A 22,577-nucleotide genomic window follows, 5' to 3' on the forward strand; every position below is an offset into this window, starting at 1 on the left:
AAGAAAAACGTATTAGTTTTGTTTTGATAAAATAATTTAAAATGATTTTGAATGCATTTTTCAAGTTCTTTAAAAACAGTGCTCTGTGTTTTAAAAGATTATGTACTACCAAAAGAATCTTGTGATGACATTTTTTAAACTGGAGGAAAATACAAATGTCATTAGTTTAAATATAATTTATGAGATATTCCATGGATATAAATTCAAACTAAGTAAAATAAATTCTGAAGCATTACACCTTTATAAGATTTTTGTCAAGCGTTTTATTACTTAATCTTCATTCTAACATTTCCAACTACTGAAGTTTTAATTATAATTGATATTTTTATTAGAATAAATTACCTTTAAATGCTTTGTTTTCAAAACTCTGTCCTATGGATCTGCCGTATTATAGTCTCACAGGAAACAACACTGAAGGAAACAAAAGCTTATCAACCAAAAACAAGACATTTCCAGATTTTATCCTCTGTTCTCGGTCACACCCCCGACAAAAAAATCATAGAATCTCAAAAGAGCTGGGACATTAAATTTTATCTAGTTCAGCAGTTCTCAAACTTTTTAGTTTCAGGACCCCTTTATACTCATAAAAATTTGAGGACTCTAAAGAACATTTGTTTATGTCCATTATATCCATTGGTATTTATCATATTTGAGATTATAAACTGAAAAATATATATATATATTTGTGAATTCATTTTAAAATAACAACAACAAGCTCATTACAGCTTAATGTAAGTAACCTATTTTATGTAATTAGAAACAATTAGTGAGAAGATTGGCATTGACTTTTGTTTTTTGCAAATATGTTACAAGTCTGGCTTCATTAAAAATGTCAGAGTCTCATATCCGGTCTTACGTTCAGTATGTTGTGATAAGTCATTTATGTTGAGGTGTTTGTAGAAAATCCAGCTTTACAGTAGCTGGAAACAGAGGGAGTATATTAATAGCCTTTTCAGATAATTGTGCCTATTTTTCTTTGATATAACACCAAAATATGCCCCATAACTATAACTGACTTTAAATGAGTCAGGTCACTTCTTAAACTTCAGTTGTGATGAGAAATTTGAAACCACGTCAAGGTGCTTCTTGTATTCTGCTACTTTTTGGTCTGTCTTACACTTGAGTGAGTCTTTTACCCATCCATGTAACATCAGGTATTGGTTATTGGGGGGGGGGGAGTTCATTGAGTTTGCAGATCTTCTGTACATAATTTTTTTCAGTGTTTGAAAGATCCTCTTTGTTAATGTAACCACCAGTCTCATCTGAAAAATCATTGAGTATTGGGAAGCTTCAAGCTCCCAGTGATGAATTCATGTTTTCCAAAATTCTGCCGCTTTTAAGAATGATTTTTATCCCTGCCAACGGTTACCGTCGGATGTTTTTTCTTGTAGTGACAAGCTCTGTTAGTTCACTTTTGAGAAAATGTCTGCCAGATACCTAAGTTTGGCCATGTTCTTTCAGCATGTGTCTGTCAGATGGTTTCAAGTAGAAGTGGTGTTCCATGATGAAAGCCGCTAGTTCAGCTGCACAACTCAGGGGCACAAGTGCTTTTCCTCAAGTCATCCTTCGGCATGCAGCAGAAGGTTCTACGAGTATGAACTCTGCGTTGTAGTGCGGAGAGTGTGTTGGTGAAGAATATAGCTGTGTGGACAGTTTGCTCTCACTGCCTAAATTCAGGCTAAGGCACCAGAGCAGTTTGACCCAGTTCTCCCTTTGTCTCATCAGTGCAACAGATGCAAAGGTCAACGCACTGGAAAAGGGAAATGGCATCTTGTTATTAGAATGAGAAGACAGTGTTGGGACCCTTCCCAGGGTTGGCAGACCACACTTTGAGAAGTGATGATCCAGTGTAATCCTTTCTTGTTAAAGGAAGCAACTAAAGACCATTAAGGATTATCATCTTGCTCAGACCCATTCCAGTAGCAAAAGGAAGAACCAAAGCCAGACCTCTGCCCTCCTTCTTAGGTGTGATGTAATTTGTTTGCTTTTCCCTGAGGAACTCCCTCTCCCCCCGCCCCACCAAAAAAGGAAAATCCCACAAATCCAAACTATAGGCCACAGCACTGATGTTTGATCAAGTTTATTAAAGGGGCAGGACTTGCCACATGAGGAATTCAGAAATTCTTTCAGCATTTTTAGACGTTTTTATTCAGTCCCAATGTTCTTCAATGACTTCCATTGCAAAGGTACAGGATTAGAAAACCTATATTATCTATATTATCTCTAAAATTATAAAAGACCTTTGTAATGATTTTTCCTTCATTTTTGCATATCATAAAAAACTACTTTAAGTCAGTACTTGTTGTGTAATTGTTGCTTTAAAAAAATTACATTTTGGTGTGAGCCTGATTGCCAGAAGCTTTGCAAAAGAAGGCCACCCAGGCAAGAGTGGCCAGGACTGAAGGGAATCACTCTGTGTATTAACTATCTCTCCAGCGACGATGTTATGGATTCCTATTATGTGGCACTCACCAGCCACCAGAGGAGACTGACAGGCGAATAGATAAATTACAAAACACCTTAGTAATAAGTTCAGTGTGTTGGAATGTAACAGCTTTGGTTCCAGACAGACCTGGGTTCAAATCGAACTCTCACTTACCAACCTTGTGCCCTTACAAGAAATACTCAGTTTCTGTGTCTATAGACTAGAGATGTTAATATTGAGAGTTGGTGGAGGATTAAGTGAGATATAATCGATTAAGCATCCAATCTGACTCCTGACAGAAGGACATGTTAGTACTACACAATGGAATTTTTTTTTTTTTAAGGATTTTATTTATTTGACGGAGAGAGAGCGAGAGCAGGAACACAAGCAGGGGGAGTGGGAGAGGGAGAAGCAGGCTCCCCGCTGAGCAAGGAGACCGATGTGGGCTCCATCCCAGGACCCTGGGATCATGACCTGAGCCACCCAGGTGCCTCTACACAATGGAATTTAAGGGGATAGGGGATTGAGGGATGAATAGAAGTTGAGTAGAGACAGGGACCATATACACTAACTACTATTAAATTTTCTCATGAAGAAAGGAGATAGGGCAGTAGCCTGAAGAGAAGATAGAGAGAGCCCAAATACTCTTTATTGGGGTTTTGGATTTTATATTTTTGTGTTCAGCAAAAGCAAAGGAGAAAGCAAGACAGTACAGTTGAGAGTTAATAGTTCACTCATTTGGTGAATAACATATTGTGCAATAGCTGTGTACCAGATACTGATCTGGGGACCGAGGTCTTGGCAGTGAACAAAATAAGCTCCTGCTTGCTTGGAGCTTATATTCTAGCAGGAGGAGACATAATATAGTATCATTATAATGAAGGACAGTTAGAGTAGAGAAAGAAACAACAGGTGATCTCATGGGGCTGAGCAGGTACTTCTAGATAGGATGGTCAGGGAACGCTGGGAGCTCACCAATGTTAGAGGATCCCTGAGGCATCACAAGGGGCCTGGAGAGAAGCATGGGGTGCAGAACAGGGTTGGAAATACTCCTATTTCCTTATTCTAAAATGCACATTTTTTTCACATTTTAGTGTCTCAGGACTTGAGGTAGATGAATTGTATGTTTAGAGTAACAGTGCTTCTCCCTCCTTTCCCCTCACCCCAGAATAGGTAAATTTATTTGTGTTGTTTAATTACATATAAGAATTTAGAAATAGAAAGAAGGAACAGTAAATGAGTTTCTACTTGATGACTTCTCTTTGTCCACAAGGTCTTAGTCTCTCCAGGCTGCTATAGCAAAGTACCATAGAATAAGTGGCTTATAAACAAGAGAAATCTATATCTCACAATTCTGGAGGCTGAAAGTACAAGATCAGGGTCCAGCCTGGTCAGATTCTGGGGACTGCTGTCGTGGAGGAAAAATTTTTCCTCTACCCTTTTTGGTTCTTTGGCTGACCTAATAATAAAATTAATATAGGACAAGAGAAAAACAAATTTAATTATGTCTGAATGGAGGCCCCACAAAAACAGTGCGACCCAAAGACAAGTTGGGCAATTGAGGTTTATAGGCCATCCTGAGCTAAGGAATGGGATAGGGGGCTGGAGCTCCAAAAAGGAGGAGGGTAATTCATAGGATGATAAGAAGAGCAGATGTTTGGTAATTGGATGTTTGCCCTGTCATACAGATAGGTTATTCACATAACAGTTATCTTTGGTAATAGGCCTCTCTCTGAGCCAGGCCCCCTAGCAAAATTCTTTTAGGTAGTTAGGAAGAGGTAAAAGTTTTTCTTGAGTCTTCTGGGTCTTGATTGCCTTCACTCAAAATAATCCACATGCCAGAGTAGCATATGTGGTGTCATGTATTCTGCTCCCCTTCAGAGCCCTCTTCTGGGTTGCAAACAATCTTTTCATTGTATTCTCACAAAGAAGGCAAGAGAGTTCTTTGGGGTCTCTTTTATGAAGACATTAATCCTGTTCATAAGGGTTCTACCCTCATGACCTAATTATCTTCCAGTGGCCCCACCTTTTAATACCATTACGCTGGGGCATTAGGATTTCAACATATGAATTTTAGGGGAACACAAACATTTCATCCATTGCAAAGTCAATGCCAAAAATCATTGGCAAGAGAGAGAGAGACACGGGGATAAGGTGGGGGTGGGGGAGAGGGGGAGTGCTTCAGAAAAGCAATGGGAGAAACCTGAGCTAGCCCCAGTGAGGAACTGAAGGGAGTCTCTTAGGGATAAAAGACAGATTGTGGAATAGGTCTGCAGTTTGACACTGGGAACTTTAAATTTGTAATGTTCTCCAGTGTTCAGTCATTGGATTTCTCAGCACTAGGCAGCAAGCAGTGGGAGTGGAGAGCACAGTGTGGGACCAGGTAGGGTACGTGCCATAGGGAGATAGCAGTGGGGTGAACCCAGCATATGCTGTCAGTGTCCACGGATGGTCAGCCATTAGGCCAGTTCCAGAACCAGGGGTCATCTACCTACATACACACACATACAAATGTGCAGAGCCTTGAGAAAAAGGGAATACAGGTGGACTGCATAATTCACTGCATCTCTTCAGGGAAGATGGAGAGCTAACTCTGACATGTTTCTAACGTGTAGATGAGAGTACATGTTCCTTCAACCAGACTTTGTCATTGCCATCCAAATAATAATAAAGGTGTTGATGGAGGAGAAGCAGGGCAGAATTCACAAGGAAAAGATCCCAGAGTGGTCCCACAGCTTTCCAGCTCTGATGATTTCGCTCTCTGTAGTAGCTCAGGTCGGCATCTGATTACCTCAGCTGCATCTCAGAGTCTGTATTTGTCGGTTAACTCCTACACAACCAATCTGGTCCGTTTCACAAAGGTAACCACCGCTCATGCAGTTACCTCAGTACCAGTGGGCACCTGCTGCTTTATTGTCTTTCTCTATTTTTTTCAGTGTGACCGTATTCTAGGTGGTCTCTCTATATTAATCAAGGTGTGTCTTCACTAAGAAATAATTAACAGTCAAGACTTACCAAGCAGGAGTTTTAGGGAATAATAATCCACATGACAAAGGAATACACAGTCCTGTGCATTTGCATTTACAAATCATGAACTATTTGACATAAAAGCTGAGGTAGAGAAAAACTTGCAGCAAAAAGGGTTATAAATCACTGTGAGTTGAAGATAAATCAGAAGTGAAAACAAAACATATGTAAAAGTGTACTATAAAGCAGTGGAATGGTTACAGTTTGCATGCTCCTTAAAAATGCCCATTCTATAAAGTAAATCTACCCTTGAAATCACAGTATAAAACTATCTTTGTGATTCCAGTCCCTTGCTTTTAACCATACTGTGATCTCTTCTGCTTTGGTTTCATAATCATGGTATTTTGACCAAAGAGCCTTCTGCATGTGTCCTGGTTTAATTGTTCCAACTGACTGCACATTCTCATGTTGAAACCTTATCTTTCTGTTTATCCCACTAAGGAAAAGGTTTTCTTCACCAACTGTCATCTTGTTACTCATCCCAGATACTTAACCTTTCCAACTGATATTAAAATATAAGATTAAAAAGAAGGGGCCCGTTTTTAATTTGTTGGTGAAGAGTTCTCGCCATGAGATATCCGTGCGGCTTACGAAAGCTCTTCTGCAGATGTTTCCTTGCCCATCCATTGTGTTGAAAAACCAACTGACTCAGAAAATGCCAGATTCTCCTGGAAAGACAGTGTGCACAGATGTTTGCTACTAGGGGTAAAACATCAAATGTCTTTACCTGGAAGAAGTTGTTATCAAGGTCTTCTGAATTTCAACTATGTGACCCAACTGAATCTTAATAATTCCAGTTAATGTTAACAATAAGAAGAAGAATGGGAGATGGAGCGCCTGGGTGGCTCAGTTGGTTAAGTGACTGCCTTCAGCTCAGGTCATGATCCCAGGGTTCTGGGATCGAGCCCTGCATTGGGCTCCCTGCCCAGCGGGAACCTGCTTCTCCCTCTCCCTCTGCTGTTCCCCCGCTTGTGTTCTCTCACTCTCTCTCTCTGTCAAATAAATAAATAAATTCTTAAAAAGAAAAAATAAGAAGAATGGGAGAATGGGATTAAGAAAGCATTTCAGAAGTTTCTATTTGTCTTGCTTTGTGTCCCCCATAGATCATAAGCTTTTAGTTACATTTTCATGCTACCTAGTCATTCTTAGATTTGGGTGAAGATACAAAATTGACTGTTTTGTAATAATGAATAAAATCTTGTGTATGTTATAATTTTTTTTGGCCAAAAAGATTAATAACTTTATCTTTCTAAATGTATTAAAAATTAAAAGATTTCATATAGTTCTCAACTGCTTTTCATCGGAAGCACTTGAAATCAAAAATTCCTCCCAGAAATAAGGACTGATAATTAAAATGAAGGAGAAATTCATTGAAATGGAGGATTATTAAAATGTATTTTAAATGATAAAGCTTTTTACATTTTCTTTTCATTTGGGACATGAATTGTGCGGTCCAAAAAGAATAATTAGTTACTTGAACTTAACAAACCCTGTTGTATTAGTTTTCCTTTTAGTGCCATTAACGTTTTAGGTAATTGGCTTTTAAACTCTTCCATAAAGAATGCTTGTTTCCTCTTGCTTCCTGATATATTTACATGTCTAATTTATTCAATTTTATGGGCTCCTCTTTCGGTGCCCACCTTTTCTTTCTATCTTTTCTTAAGCTGTCTTAAACTTTTTTCTTAATGATTCCGTCACCAAAACACTGAAATCTTCAAGAAAGTGCTTTCAAAACTGCAGTTGACCTGTCCCTATCCTCTGTGAGAGGATATTTTCTCTCCTGAAATGCAAAATCACATGGCTATTGCTCTCAGGGTCCTGCAGGGCTGGGCCCAGCATCCCTAGTTCTGCTCTAGGCCCTTTCCCTCCCAGGGCCACTGAGACCTGGGCTCATCAGCCCCACCCCTGAAAGGTCTACTACTAGGGGAGTGGCTTTCTTCCTGGCCAGGGTTGAGAACAACAATTAGCATCTATACTCAATATAAACAAAAGCAGGGAAGAGTGTCCCGGTAAAACAGCTCTTTAAAATGCACATGTGTTAACTCCCATTCACTACAGTTGTTCATCTGATTAGCACTTTGTCAACTGGGATGGAAAATTTGGGGGCAGGGAGGAAGAGGGGGTGATAGGATAGATGAGATGTGGGGAAGGTCGAGCTGCCAAAGAGGTGGCTGGAGAGCCAAGAGCAGCGTGAAAGAAAAAATGCTTTACAGTTTTATTGGGACCATTATTCACAAATAATAGCCATTCCTTCCCTCTTTCCTTTATTTACCTTTCAAAAAAGAAACATAAGTTCAAGGATTCAGTACTATTTCCATATGATTAGCATTCAAGATTTATGCATTTTTTGGTCTTCCCACCAGAAATAACTGTCAGGAACTTCGTATACTTCTTGTCAAGAGAAAGTGAAAGACTAATGTCTGCTGAGCATCTAACTGTGGTAGGCACTATCCTGGCACCTTCGTGGGTACTTTTTTCATTTAATCCTGACCGTGACCTTTGCAGCAAGATACTCTTATGCCCATTTCATAAATGAGGACAGTTAGGCTCAGAGAGTGACTTTCCCAAGCCACAAGACAGAGCCAGGAGCTGAAACCACATCTGTCTGAACCCCAAACCCCATGTTTTCACTGGTGACCACGATAGAGGCCATCACCATGTGTAATAGCTCAGTCAGCATGTCCACTGGGCCAGGGTTTGAGTTCCAGCACCGTTACTGAACCAGCTTCGAAATCTTGATCTATAAAAAGTACTTAGCAGTAATTTTTTTTTTAAGATTGATTGATTGATTGAATGATTGAAGAGCGAATGAAAGCACACACGTGCGCACAAGCAGGGAAAAGGGCAGAGGGAGAGAATATCCAAGCAGATCAGGACCTGAGCTGAAGTCAAGAGTCAGATGCTTAACCAACTGCACCACCCAGGAGCCCCTGAACAGAAATTTCTAACTCAGGTTTTTGCGGCGATTCAATGACACAGTGCATGTAAAGTATTTGATAAGTGATAGGAAGTAAAGAAACTCCGGTGCTCAGAAAGCAAGCATTGCTTTTCTTGCTAAGTGAGGCAATAAATTCACGGTCTGGCAGGACAGCTCTCACAGGCCTGTGCTGCAGGGAGGGTGCCTGGCTGTCACTGGGGGTGTTATTACGGGGTAGGGGGGAGGAGAAGGCGTTAGCAGAGAGTGTGGCTCTGCAGAGCAGGAAGTGTGCAAGCAGAACAAACAAAACTGGACTCTGGATACAAGATACCTGATTGGGGAAGTACCTATTTCCTTTGTATGGTATCAGATTGCCTGAAATCCGGGTCCTAGATGTACTGACTCTAGGACTCTTAGTGCTCCACATAAGTGGACTAGAAATGATATTTGGCATCCTGAGTCCTTAGACACAAAACAACTCTGTGCCTTTTGCCAGCACATTCTACAGTGTAGTCTGTAGTCAGTGCCGAAGAAATTCCTGTTGATTCTGTTGCTGCAGAGGCTGGGCGGTGCCTTGGGGAGAGGGTAGGCAATGGCTCAATGTGTTTATAGGTTTTTCAACAAAATTAAGTTGAGCTCCCTTGTGTTATGAGCTGTTTCTTTTATCTCATACTTCTCCAGGGTTTTACCATATTTGTTTTAACCAGAGACCATCTTGGGAAACAGTTTGAACCCCAGCTGGAATTTATCATTTGAAAGCCAAGGGAAAGGGAGAACAGGGATGCCAGCAAATAAAATTAAAAATAGGGTTTTTCAGTTTAATAAAATTAAAACCTAAACAACATCTGAAAGTTTTGGCTCTTTTGTGGCTAAGACTCTGGCAGCACTTGTGTTCTGAGCCTAGGTCTGGGGAGCCCGTTTCAAGAGCTGGACCTCTCGTCTCTCTGCCTGCTCCCTACTCCATGCTCAGCAGAAGGCCTGGGGGTCCCAAACAGATGGGGTAATGGAACTGTGCCCAAACCAACGAAGGGATGAGGGGGACCAACTTCACTCAAGCCACAGAGCAGGCCTTGGTTCTGCCAGGGGAAATGAGGGAGTTGATGATTATAGCCATCTACAGAATCACCCGCCCTTGTGCTTGTCTCTTACTTAGTATTGTCTAGGCCTTGTTGTGAGACTGTGATCAAGCTGGCTCTCATGTTGGCACTTAGTACCATCAAGCCCTCATTCTTCCCTCTGCTGTCTCTGCCTGCAACCGACGCCCATCAGACCGGTCCTTTGGTGGTGTTGGAGGAGGAGACACACATTGTACCTTCTCCAAACAAGTAGGATCTGGCAACTTTATTGGACTTGTCAGAGTCCTGTGGATAGTTAAGGGCAAGTTCAACTTTAAAAAATCTGCTTTAACCTTCAAATGACTATTAATTTTTCATGAATTCTCTTTAATGAGTGGGCTTTCAGAAAGTCTTATTTAATGGTAACCAAAGTTTTGGGGTATGACAGGCCATTTCTATTTCAAGTTTCCCTTTTTTTTCCTCTCCTTAAAATTCAGAGATAGCATTATATCTTGTAGTTAATTAGGACAACTTTGTTTATAATGTAGCCCCTTTGTGGGGAGAATGAAGGAGGGGAAGGTCACTGCTTCAAATCAGAGTGGGACAGATCTGCGTGGCGTGGACTTTGGCAATTACTTAACTTCCTCAAGTCTCATTTTTCTTAATCTGTGAAAAGGGGACAATAAGTTACTTGCAATATTTGTGTGAGGGCTCAATGAAAAGACCTAGCACAGATCCCAGCCCATAATAAGGACTCCAGACCTCCATGTTTTCCTTTAATCCATAGTTCCAGCAACTTTTCACCAACTGTAAATGTCACTTTGCAAAATAGTTATTTTTAATACGCTTAACGTAGTAAAAACAGCCCATATTTAAAATCCTAATATTAAGTTTCACGTTGTATAATTGCACAAAATTAATTTTACTGAGTGAGCCTTTTATGTTTTCAGTTAATAAAAGTCCATGTTTAGTGCCTGAGAGTCCTGTGAGTCTCTTTAACTGTGTTATGGGAAATTTTGCAGGATTTCCAGAAATTATGAATGTCACTGGAAATTTCTACTTCTCATTATTTAGTGCACAGTTCTTTGAGATCTATAATTCAGTAGGTGACAGGGGAGGGTTTTTAGATCACACCATCTGGGGAGACCTTGTAAATGCGTGTGAAGCAAACCACTGTTGTGGCTGCATTGCCAAGAAAGACTTCCTACAGTCACGCCGTCCTCATGTTTTAGAGTTTTAAAAAGTTTACGGCATTTTCAGCTTCTCTACGGACTCCTATTGTTCAAACTACTTAAAAAACAAACAAACAAACAAAACCCTGTAGTTATTCTAGCATAACTGACCTTTATTGCAAATTGCCTCGTTTTATCCTAAAGAACCCAGGGTTTGCGGGAACAATTCTCAGGACTCCCATTGTCTCCCAGTGTTTAACTTTGGAGGACAGTTATGCACGGCCTGTCAAATTATCAGATTACTTCCCTCATTGTTAGCAATTCTTGTTCTTTTAAGACAAGGAAAACAGAAAACAGACAGTCTGTATGTAATCTAGACACACTCATTTATGCAGACACATACCTACCCACCGTGACTTATCCCCAAAGGTACCCGTTTTAAAAACACATTCAGAAGGGAAACCTCATTTTCCTTGCATTCATCCAACAGATATTGGTGAGCACCTCCTGTGTGCCGGGCACAGGGAGTGTTCAGTGGAAGAGAAGCATATGTCCCATCCTGACCGCTTCGTTTCCCATGCCCCCCAACCCAAAGGCCACCATCGAGGCCAGTTTCTTTTGCTTCCCTTCAGAGATATTCTGTGCATAGCAGAAATATATTTGTGTGTGTGTACCTCACTATTTTTTTTTAATCCATGTGATAGCACACTATACATCTCACGTCTTGGAGAATATTCCAGATCGGTCTAGCTCACCTTTCTATCTTACTGTTGCATAGCATTACATTGGATGGTTGGATGGTTATTTTATGATGTCCCTGTTGCTGGACATATTTAAGTAATTCCTAGGGGTAACTTTTCTTCTCTTTGGGGACCTTGTCCTGCCTTACATTTCTTCTAATGCATCACCCCATTCCGTGTCGCTCCATCATTAATCGTTCTGGGAAGAGGGATGCCAACACCACCTTCCCGGACACCCTCACCCTTGTCCATACTTCCTGATAGATCCAGGCCAGCATGACAAGGTTACATTTATCCAGTAAGGCCCTATCTTTCACCCCACAGATTTCTTGTGATTACCCTGTAATTGTTGATTACGAAGACAACTTATCAATGGTTCTACCCCCAGATCCACTTCTTTGAATTGCAGCAAACTTGAGAGTTGACTCCGTCTGGCAGACATCATACATGGTACCTTGAACTGTCGCTGCAGGCTGCCCGGGCTGCTCACCGCTCAGTGTTCTCCCGCGCTGGGGCAGCCACGTACCCCAGCCAGAGCCAAAAGCTTCCCTCTGTTCCCAGATCACAGTGGCCTCCTTTTCCTTTGAATGACGGTGTTCTTCCTGTGTGATTTTATTTCCACTGTAATGTAAAAACTTTTGAAGATCAATCAAAGCACATTAACTTTAAATGCATCATAATTAGCTTGCTCCCTTTTGGATGGCTCTCTAAAGTATATCTAGTTTCATTTCTGGAAACCTTCACTGTCAGAAGGTTGCTTTCTTACACTTGGTCATAAAAAATAGGAAGCCCCTTCCCAACTTAAATCTTCAGAGGCTTTGAAGTGACCTTGACCACGGGTTGTTGCTTCAGCTGTACCTTCTGGTCTTTGTTATTTCTGGTCTTCTTCATGTTGACATCACCATTCTCTGCCTCTCAGGTTCAGTTTTTCCATTTCCAGTTGTTTCTTCTCTCTTCATTCCCCACTTTGCCCCTCTGTGGATGTCTGTTTTTTCAAAAGCAGTTTCTTCTTCAGAGCTTGCTTGTTGCTCTGTGTTATCTTGTTCCCGAGCAGCATAATTTACTGTTCTCTCTTACTCCCTCAGATGGTTAGTCAGCGGGCCTCACCGATCCCCTTTATATTAAAGGGTTTTATCATGATGCTAACCCAGTTTCTTATTCTGGCAGTGAAATTAAATTGAAAAAAAAATTTTTTTCTGGACATAGATCCTCTCCTTTTTTAATTTTAAAAACCTGGAAAAGTTAAAGTTTGCTTTTAAACTGTGGCCCCCTTCCCTTTTTTTTTTTTAAGACGGTTTTCTAAGCTGAATCTGTAAATTCTTTATTTCAGCCATGAATCACTTAATTACCACTTACGACTTCAACAAGTAATTATAATTATAATTATGACATTTCTGCCACATGCCCAACACTCTTCTAGACCCTGGAGACAGACTCTGCCCTCAAGAGATCCACTTCAGTGAGGGAAGGCAGTGGCCCATAATGTAATCTGGGAGATGGAGCCAATGTGCTAGAGAAAATTACAATAGGAAAGGGGGTAGGGAGTTCAGAATGGGGGTAGTTTCAATTCAGGTGGTCAGAGAAGAGCTCCTTGGGAAGAAGCCATTTGACCAGACTTGAAGGAAACGCTGCAGCAAGTACCGGGGATTTATCAGGAGGAAGGAGGTGCGTCCTGGCAGTGAGCACAGCAAGTGCAGAGGCTAAGGAAGCAGGTGTGTGGCACCTGGAAGGAAGAGCAAAGAGGCCACCGTGACTGGAGGGTAGCCAACGGAGGAAGTCGGTCAGAGAGGTTCCCAGGAGCCGCATAGCATGAGGCCTTTCACACCATTGCAAGGACTTTGGCTCCAGCTCTGAGATAAAGAGCCATTGGACAGTTTTGAGCAAATGAGTGAGGTAATGTGTCTTGTTCTGTGATGTAGTATTGTCACATGTTATTGAAGAGGATTTATGACCGATGAGGGACAAAGCAGCCTTTCTTCCAGTTCTTCTGTGCTTAGTTAGGAGTATGAAGTGGATCTAAAGGACCCCATGTTTTCTCTCCTCTTCCTCCCTCATCAATTTGTTGTATAGATGCCAAGACCATTATTATCACTAATGTAATTATTTAATAAGCCTTGTCTTTAAGCAACCAAGAGCTCTCAATAACATTAAGCTTTTTGTAAACTCAATCCTGATTTAACATATTTCTTTACAACTTACTTCAGTACTTCTTTCACAAAATGAGAAGATAAGGCATAAAATGAAAGACATTTAAATTTAAAAGCCATAAATATAGAACCAGAAAATAAATCAAAGTATGTAGGAAGAAGAAGCCAATGTGGCAGACCCATTTGGGAGACTGTTGTGAGGTGATTGGCCTGTTTATTTACACATGAACTTCATGGAAACAAAGCTAAAAAGGATCCCAACAGATCACACAATTATCCCAGCCTGAGTTTTTCCAGAACATTGTCCTCATCTTTTCTCTTCTTATTCTAATGCAAGCTGCCACGTGAAATGTGTTTTTAACATACTTCTTCGTCACCAAAGAGTGATTACTTTCTGAAACAAGTTGGTCAGTATACATTTCACCCTTATTCCTACTGTCCTACTTATTTACGTGAGGAGTGTCATTTTTGCCAAAAGAAACAGCTTTCTGTTAAAATTGTTAGGTTTGATAACTGTAGACATTAAAATCTAGGCTGATTTAAAAAATATTTTAATTGTCAGCTTCCAAAGGCAGAAATTGTGCCATTCATCTTTGTGTCCTTGGTATCCCCCGAGCAGCCCTTCGGTCCTTTATCCACAACTCCGAAATCTCAAAAGCTCAGAAAACAGAAAATCTTATCAAAAGTTGGATACCAAAACTCATTCAGAGGCAAAACCTGAACCAAGTGAGACAATTTTAAAAAATCTTCCTTTGTCCCACTGTTTTGCGAATACTCATCTGTTTTACTACAGAAGTGGTAAGAGGTTTAATTTGGGTGCTCTGCAGACCCTGCTGGATGTTTCCATAACAGGTGGTTTATGCATCTTATTACTTTTCTAAAATTTAAAGTATAAATCGCAAAATACATCTGGCCCCGAAGGTTTTAGAAAGGGGATGTGGGACTGTCATAGCCAATCCCTAGAGTGGCGTGGGTACCTCGTAAGTGGGAGTGGGAATGAAGTTTGACTAAAATGAGGCACTTAGAAAAGGGGAGCTCTTCCACAGCCAGGCCTGATGACCTTGAGGTCTCGGGGGAATAAAAAAGATGATTCAGTTCTTAGAAGTGGTGCATTGAAATGTTGCCTTAGTTATTCTCTTAGAGTAGTTGTAATTGCTCTTTCGTTAACCTAATACATCCCAGGAGTAGGAAGTATTACTGTTATCAGTTAAAATTATTCCTATTAGTGTCCCAGCAGGTGCTTTTTATGTGATTCATGCATTTTTTATGTTGTCTCCGTATCTTATCATTTTGTATCATATTGTTTTTCTTCAGCATTTTTTTAAGGTGTCACATCAGCCTTTTTAATGCTGTGATTTAATTGCAAAAGCACACATAAACAGTTTGAAAGGTGTGAGAAGAAATTCACAAGTCACGTGGGAAATAGCAACAAAGCTAGCATTCAGTCTGGAATTCCTTCCTCCACTGTGCAAAACAACCCACTGCTCGTGGGTCAAATGGTGTGTCCTGAAAGTGAGAGAGAAATGAGCTTGATACAAGAAACGCTTGTTTCATACTGAAGATACAGTGGGACATATGGATATGGATTAAATATAGGCTTTCCCCTACTCACAGCTTAATCGGGAAAACAAGACGTGTCCCTAAAATAAGTGAAATACACAGCAGAACATACCAGAGGAGAGTCTTTGCAGCGTGGGAGGTCAGGAAAGGAGATCAGGAATTGGAACTAGGTACATGGAGAAGGTGAACTTGTGGAAAACAGTTTGGGAAAGACAGAGGCCAGCTCTCGAGAAGCTCTGTGTTGAGTGGTGGGGACTCACAAACAGATAAATTATTACAGAAAATGGTCAGTGTTATCCTGGGGGCCTTGGAACCATAGCGGAGACTAATCAGCCCCTGGGAAGGTGGACAGGAGTAGACTTTAAGGCTGGCTCTTGAGGAACACAGGATTTCGCCCAGAAGGGCCAGGGTGGGCCTGGGAGTGCACTGCAGGTGAGTAAACTCTCCACAGTAGGACAGCAACACAAGAGTGACTTTTTATATTGTATTGTCATTGCAGGCGAATCACACATCCCTTCTGGAAAGATTCAGAGTGGGAAAGGTTTGCAGAGTAAGAGTCAGTTTAGGACCATTGCGCCAAAAATCGTGCCCAAAGTCCTAACGTCCAGACTGCTATCCTGCCATTCCCCGTCACTCTCCGAGCAGGTGAATCCAGGACCCTCCAGCAACACCAAGCCCCTGGGGGTGCCCGCCCAAAATTATGCTCTGATGCAGGTTGCTGGACAGGAGGGGACGTTTTCTCTCGTCGCCTTGCCACACGTAACCTCAGCTCAGCCAATCCAGAAGCCCAGACTGCCGCTGCCTGAAAACCTTAAACTGCCTATTCCCCGATACCAACCCCCGAGAAATAACAAAGGATCAAGAAAGAAACCCATTCGGAGTTCCTCTGAGAGTGGCGGTGGCATACCTCCTGCCCAAACCCAAACGTCCCCCACCCCACCTGACCATACCGAAGCCCCGCACAAAGCCGGCCCCTTGGAGCAGGCGCCATCACGAGCCCAAGCCCCAGCCGACGTCAGCTCAGCGCCACCAGCCAACCAAGGTGGCCCCGGAGACTCTCCACCTCCAGTGGCCAGTGACCGTGGAGATCAGAGCCCTCCTGCCGCCCCGACACCATCCACACCAGAGGAGCCCTCTGCCAAGCAGGACCTCGCAAGGACTTCGGGGAAAGCGAACTTGGCGACCAGGAAAACCTGCAGTAAGCCTTCTTCCGTTGCCGGTGGAAAACTGAAAGAACAAGTCGATCTTGCAAAAGCCATGACCATTTTATCACCAGCTGTTTTTGGCAACACAGTTCAGCTCATCTCTCCAGTCCCCAGAGGTAAACTGCCAATCCTCCCGTACGCTAGAATGAGAACAGCGGAGGTGTGCAAGAGTCCCTCGGGGGTTACCACCACAGATGGTTCTCTGCCTGGGCTCAGGGCCGTCTGTGATCAGACCTTCTCCATCACGGAAGGCTTTCAGGCAGCCACCAAAATGGTTGGCAAGACACCTGCACCACAGTCGTCAAAGCAGAGTCCCTGCGAGAGTGCTTTTTGTCCCGCCACCAGGCTGGATCTCAGCCACAAAGCAAAACTGAACAGCGGGGTGGCAAAGAGAAGAGTACGAAAACGAAAGGTACCGGAGGAAATGTTGGCATTTCAGGGGAAAAGGAGGAAGTGTATCATTAACAAGTGTAAAGAGAGTAAAGAAAGAGTGAAAACCGATCCCCAAGAATCCAGAGACCAAAAACCCGGGGCTCTGAAGAAATACCGCAGCATTATGCCCAAGCCTGTGATCGTGGTGCCCACTCTGGCTCCCGTGGCTTCTCCAGCAGGTGTGTTCCAGCCCCACACGCCCGGCGGCCTGGCACAGGACGTTCTGTTCGATGATTCACTCGCTCCTAAGTATCTGGGCTGGAGGCAGGATGGCGGCGCCTCTGCGAAGCCCAGCTCCGCGCTGCGGAATGGCTTCCCGGGCGTCAAGAAGCCTTGGCACCGGTGCCACGTCTGCAACCATCACTTCCAATTCAAACAGCATCTCCGAGACCACATGAATACACACACGGACAGACGGCCGTACAGCTGTCGGATCTGTCGCAAGGCATACGTGCGGCCTGGCAGCCTGAGCACGCACATGAAACTCCAGCACGGTGAGAACCGTCTCAGGAAACTCGTGTGCTGCGAGTTTTGCGCCAAGGTGTTCGGCCACGTCAGAGTCTACTTCGGCCATCTAAAAGAAGTGCACCGGGTCGTCATCAGCACCGAGCCCTCCCCTGGGGAACGGCCACCGGGGGACGTGCCGAAGAACAGGGGCCTGAGTGCACGAGGGCCGGAGGGATCCGTGGAGAGGTGAGTGCTCATGGGACGGAGGCCCGGCAGGAAGGCGCTTGGGATTTGGAGAACAGGGCGAGGTGTCATATTCAGAAAGATGACTGTGTAGAAACATCCCTCAAGTGAAGATTTCCTAAGGTAGCTGCCTCTTCCTCGTTCTCTAGAGTCATCTCATTTCTCTTGGGTTTCCGAGCAGTGACGGTGTTTCATTACTCTCACCCCTGTAAGGCAGGTTCCAGGTCTGCTGGGGACAACAGAGTGAGGGAGGATTTTGGCATCTGAGATAAGAAGCAGTAAAGTGCTGCACATAGTTCCCGGTGCTCTCTACAAAGTAACTGTCCCCAAACTTTTGGCCACAGAATTTATATCTAAACACCATCCTTTGCCCCAGAATACAGTCTGACCCATGGTGGGGACTCTGCATGCCCCACACTGACTACACCCTCAGGTGCCCGGACCCAACCCTTTACATTTGCCCAGTTCTTCCTGTCAGGCCGGATTAACGTTTCCCGGGTCACTGCTCCCCTGTGCGGGTCCTGGCTTCGGGTGTTAGGAACCAGCAGTCTGCGAGCCGTGGGTACGCAAGGGAGTGCCCCTCGGTTTGCCCGCTTTCCACCGGATGACAGGGGGAGTTTCCCTGAAATCCGTTCTCATTCGCACCAGGAAAATTCAACATTGTCTAACTTTAGACGCTCTGCCCCTCATCATTCTTAATTGTCCTAATTGTTCCAGATACTTTATCCAGTTGTATCTTCCTCTGTCACATTCGTTGAAGTCAGGGTCACCTGTCCTCTTTCTTCCCGGTTTTTCTAGTTTCTCTGCTTTTCTTCGGGCATTCCTGTCCACTTGCAGACATCTATGCCTTTCATTAACTCATATAGCGGCCTCCCTCAAGAAACCACCCCTTCTTCATAGTCTCCTGTGGTACATTTTGATTTTTAGGTACAATGTCCACACTGCTTTCTGTGCTCAAGGTTAGTGAGGAAGGGCAATAGTGTGGCCAAACCAGCAGGGTCCCTGCCATGCTTCACTTGCTGCTACCCGGTTCCTGAGTTGATGACACCTCGTTGGTCACCAAAGAGTAGTTAGCCCCCCTGGGGGAGAGACAGGATGGGAAACACCCCTTCCCTCAGTGGACGCTGTGGGCTTGAGAACTGGGTGGCCTCAAGCAGGAGTGACGGCTGGTGTTACCTGTGGCTTCTGCTTCCCCGGGTGCTATTTCCCCTGCCCCCCTGAACTTCTCAGCGGGGGTGTTTTGGATCCCTGAAGGCGAGCGTCCGAGAGGAAAAGCTCCGCTTCTGGTTTTCGTGAAATCTTCTATTGGCTTATTTCCCCCCCTTTTCAGGGCAAACAAGTCGAGCCTGGAGGAGGACCTCCTCCTCACCCAGGCAGATGAAGTCAAGTTGCAAATCAAATGTGGCCGCTGTCAGATCACTGCTCAGTCTTTGGCTGAAATCAAGTTTCATTTACTTTACATCCACGGAGAGGAAATTCAGGGCCGGCTGCAAGAGGAGATCCTACCAGGAAGCAGAGGCGCTCAGGAGGACCTGGTGAAACACGCTGCTCCTTTCTGGAAACAGCATCCTGAAAGAAGAAAGTTGCTTAACAAGCACGGCCCCCCTGATGAGGAGTTCCCCACATTTCCCAAACTGAAAAGGCAGCTCTGCCTTCATCCCCAGAAGGATATGGAAATCCTCAGGAAGGCTGAAGGAGCCCAGGCAGGACCCAGCGAGGCGGGGGCGGGTCCCAGCCCCCACGCCCCCCAACTTCGGTCCCATTCAGGCTTTAACTGCGTCTTGTGCACACAGATACTGCCAAGGAAGGAAGAACTCCTCCTGCACTGGGAGCAGCAACACAACTGTGAGGACCCTCCCAAGCTGTGGACGATTTTAAACACCCTCTCCCACCAGGGAGTGATCGGACTTTCTGGCAAAACTGAACAATGAAATACTGGGGTGGGAAGGGGGTTAAAGAGAGTGCTGCTTGCTTGCTTTCTCTTTCTCTCAAAGCTTTGTGTTCCTAGGGTGGTGCTTAATTATAAAAGTCAAACAAGTTAGGATCAGCATTAATGAGCACAAGTGATTTTGTGCATAGTTTTATTTTCTTATGAAATACATACATATATATATATATATATATATGCCCTCGATGTATATTTTTCTAGCCACATGCAGTTTTATTTCAAAATTCTGTATACCAATTGTTAGTGTCCTAGACCTTGAGAATAAAAAGAAAGATGAAAATTTGGAGATTGATCTGTAAAAAATGAGAGGCTGTTCTTCAAATACTGTTTTCAGCATGTCTGAGTGTGTGCATATATCATTTTGTTCAGCTGGTTTCTGTTTAAGTAGACCAACAAATGTGATACGTTTCCAGGTGGCAAAACCAGTTCAGTCTCAAGCGTAGTATAGTGTTGATATTTATCAGATTTGCTGGTGTAGTAGGAGAGGCTATGGAGCAGTACATTTAATAAGGTTCGCGTCTACTGTAATTGAAAATCCATGTTTCCAGGACTTAGATTTTTTTTTGTAATTTTGCTATTTTCTTAAATGTACGTTGCCTTGAAGATCAGATGTTGGTTAAGCCTTACAGCTGTAGTGTTCCATATCAAAGTAATCAAAACTTTTTTAGTACTTCAGCTAATAAAAAAACACTTTTTTGGTTAAAAGTTCTTTCCAAATAGTCTTTCAGGCCAGGAAATTTACTATCTGGAAAGTGCGCTAGATGGTGCAGTCCAGATGGCGAGGTGTCTGAACGGCTCGCCCTCCCTCCCAAGGAACTTCACAGGGTTGTCGCTAGCTGATCAGCTTTCAATGCCACTGTGTCTTTCAAGCCCAGGGTTCACTTTGAAAGTCAAGAGTAAATGATTGCCTCTTAAACTCCTGGGCTATGACCTTGAATCAGAAAAGTTGCCATTTGGAGCTCCGGGCCATCCTTGGCTGCAAAATCATTTTCTTAGAACAGGGGAGTGTGAGCAGCCATCCAACTGGAATTTCCGCCTTTGGGCAAAGGTGCTGCGCATGTGGCCTGCCCTGTTTGTCCAGAGCGCGGCCCATTTTTCCATGCTATAGCAAGTTGCCTAAGCAGGAGGAACTGAAGTGGAATTGATAAGCTAGTCTTAAGTCGTCTGTTTTTAATGTCTCGTTTTAAAAGCAAGTTTCATAAGCATGATTTGGCTCGAATTGTCCAGAAAGGGAAAACTCAATCCTTGCCTTTTTGCAAATCATTTTATAAATTTGAGAATAGGAGAGTAAGGGTGGAAACCTCTGAAATATTTTGCCGTGGTTTACTGATCGATCACGCTCTACCCAGTTTAAAAGGGATCCTATCCTTCACTGTTTGATACTTGTAGAACTGGGTTAGTAATGAAACTGCTTTACCATTCAGTGCAGCACCTAGTTTGTTTGGGGAAGATTGGTCTGGAGACACTTAAAAAGGAGCCTTGGACAGGTCACCGCTGAACCAAAAATCCTACTTGAATTCAAACCATGAATCAAAACTCTAATCCATAGACTCCTCGGTCCTCAGGTACTAAGCAGCAACGGGCTAGTTGGCTAAAGCACGGGAGCGGGTCTGGAATGTGGATGAGGAAGAGGTGTGGGGGCAGGGGGCACCCACCCAGCACGGAAAGGAAAGTCTGAGTCCCCGAGGTTGTGGAGACACCCGCCTACAGCCAGTGTTTAACCACAGATTCTTACAGCAAGGGCACAACACTAAGGGTATAGACGGCCTCTAAAAAGAAGGAGAGACTTAGGAATGGGGCACCAGCCCAGGTAGGGAGGTGTGACCGGCCCATGCTGATGTGCCTGGCTGGATCCCTGTCTCATCAGGGCTCTGAACCCTCGGTTTGGGGTGGGGTCGGCACTCATTTTTAAGAAAACTCTTGTTAGGAGATGTGCAGTGCAGAGGGGCCTCACTGGATGCCTATGTGTGTGGGTTCATTTGGAATAGAATGTTCTAGTTCTCAGCTTCTAGAAACACTCCCCCGCATCATAGTGGGAATGGCCCCAACGCCACCTAAGATAAGAGGCTTCTGGAGAGTAGCCCTTCTTCAGCAAGAATGGCACGGAGAGGGAGTCCTACTGATAGTAGGGAGGGGGGGCCCAGGAAGAAAAGAGAGTCCGCCAGCTAAAGTGACTCGGGACAGCTCAGATTGATGAGCCAGTGGGTCTTCATTGATAAGCCTTCCTTGGGCACAGGCGTGTTACTGGCACAGTCCCAACCTACATCCTTGACCCAAAGGTGTAGAAATGTGCTGCTCCCTCCATGTGACCGTGAGCGGTGACCTGTCCAAGGCTCCATCCCCTCACCTGTAGAATAGAAGGGATGCTCCTGCCTCAAGGCACTGTGGTGAAGGGCCAAGGAGACCCAAAGGAAACTTCTGGCACACTTGGGCCTCGTAGGAACCAGGGGCTGATATCCATTATGCTTCTGGCCAGCCTTGGAGAAGAGGTATGTTGCACCATAGAAAGACCATTTCAAACAGCTCAGGTAGGCTTCAGGCCAGAATTCAAAAATGAAAACTCAGAACCATAGAAATGTGCATCTTCGCATAAAATGTGTATTTTATTTTTTCAGTAATCAAGCCGGGATCTGGATTGCATGGAGGCTTGCCGAGGATTTACTTAATTGATACAGAAAGCAGAATTCACGAAGTCATTTTCATTCCAGGCTCCACTCTGGGCCTCATATGTCTCCCCGTGTCTGCCCCTCCCTGGCCCTGATCTAGCTGGCACCACCAGGGTCTTGAACTTGACAGTGGACTTGTCCATTTCCAGCGCCAGACCATAAGCCTCTTGAAGGCAGGGATTGTCTCTGTTCAGCATGTAACCCCAAAGGGCCCAGCACCTGACATTAGAATAATGTACAATCAATATTTGTTGGAAAAAAAGCGGATACATTAGCTAAATACAAACAGAACTGCCACTTGCCTTTTCATGAATAAAGCCAGCTTTAGGAGCAACCGAACTCACAGCTGGGAGGGCATAGAGGCAAATTCGGTCTTAAATTAAGCACACTCATTTTGCTTAATGTCTTTTGCTTCTTGGAAAATTGTCCCAGAGCCAGCAAAATGAGACTTTTTTCTTTTCTTTTGGCCCTAAATTATTTCTGAAAGTTACAGCATTTTAGATTTGTATTGTTTTATTAGCTGTCATTTTTATTCATGCCCTCCTTTGTTTCGCTCTCTTTCTCTGGACCTCTTCCTGGTTTAGCTTGACGGA

The 22,577-nt window shown here is 43.7% G+C and overlaps 1 protein-coding gene across 1 annotated transcript in view; it reads left to right on the forward strand.

Annotated features, from left to right (window-relative positions):
• Positions 1-19,954, forward strand: part of ZNF438 (zinc finger protein 438) — a 42,626-nt gene extending 22,672 nt beyond the window's left edge. Inside the window, exons 3-4 of the mRNA XM_021686518.1 lie at positions 15,543-17,373; positions 18,701-19,954. Coding sequence (XP_021542193.1) covers positions 15,543-17,373; positions 18,701-19,301 — 2,432 coding nt within the window. The 3' untranslated portion in view covers positions 19,302-19,954. The remainder of the gene's footprint in view (positions 1-15,542; positions 17,374-18,700) is intronic.
• Positions 19,955-22,577: the final 2,623 nt, after the last annotated feature.

This window comes from Neomonachus schauinslandi, chromosome 5 (genome assembly GCF_002201575.2).
Source record: "Neomonachus schauinslandi chromosome 5, ASM220157v2, whole genome shotgun sequence".
In the NCBI taxonomy this organism is placed as follows: domain Eukaryota; kingdom Metazoa; phylum Chordata; class Mammalia; order Carnivora; family Phocidae; genus Neomonachus; species Neomonachus schauinslandi.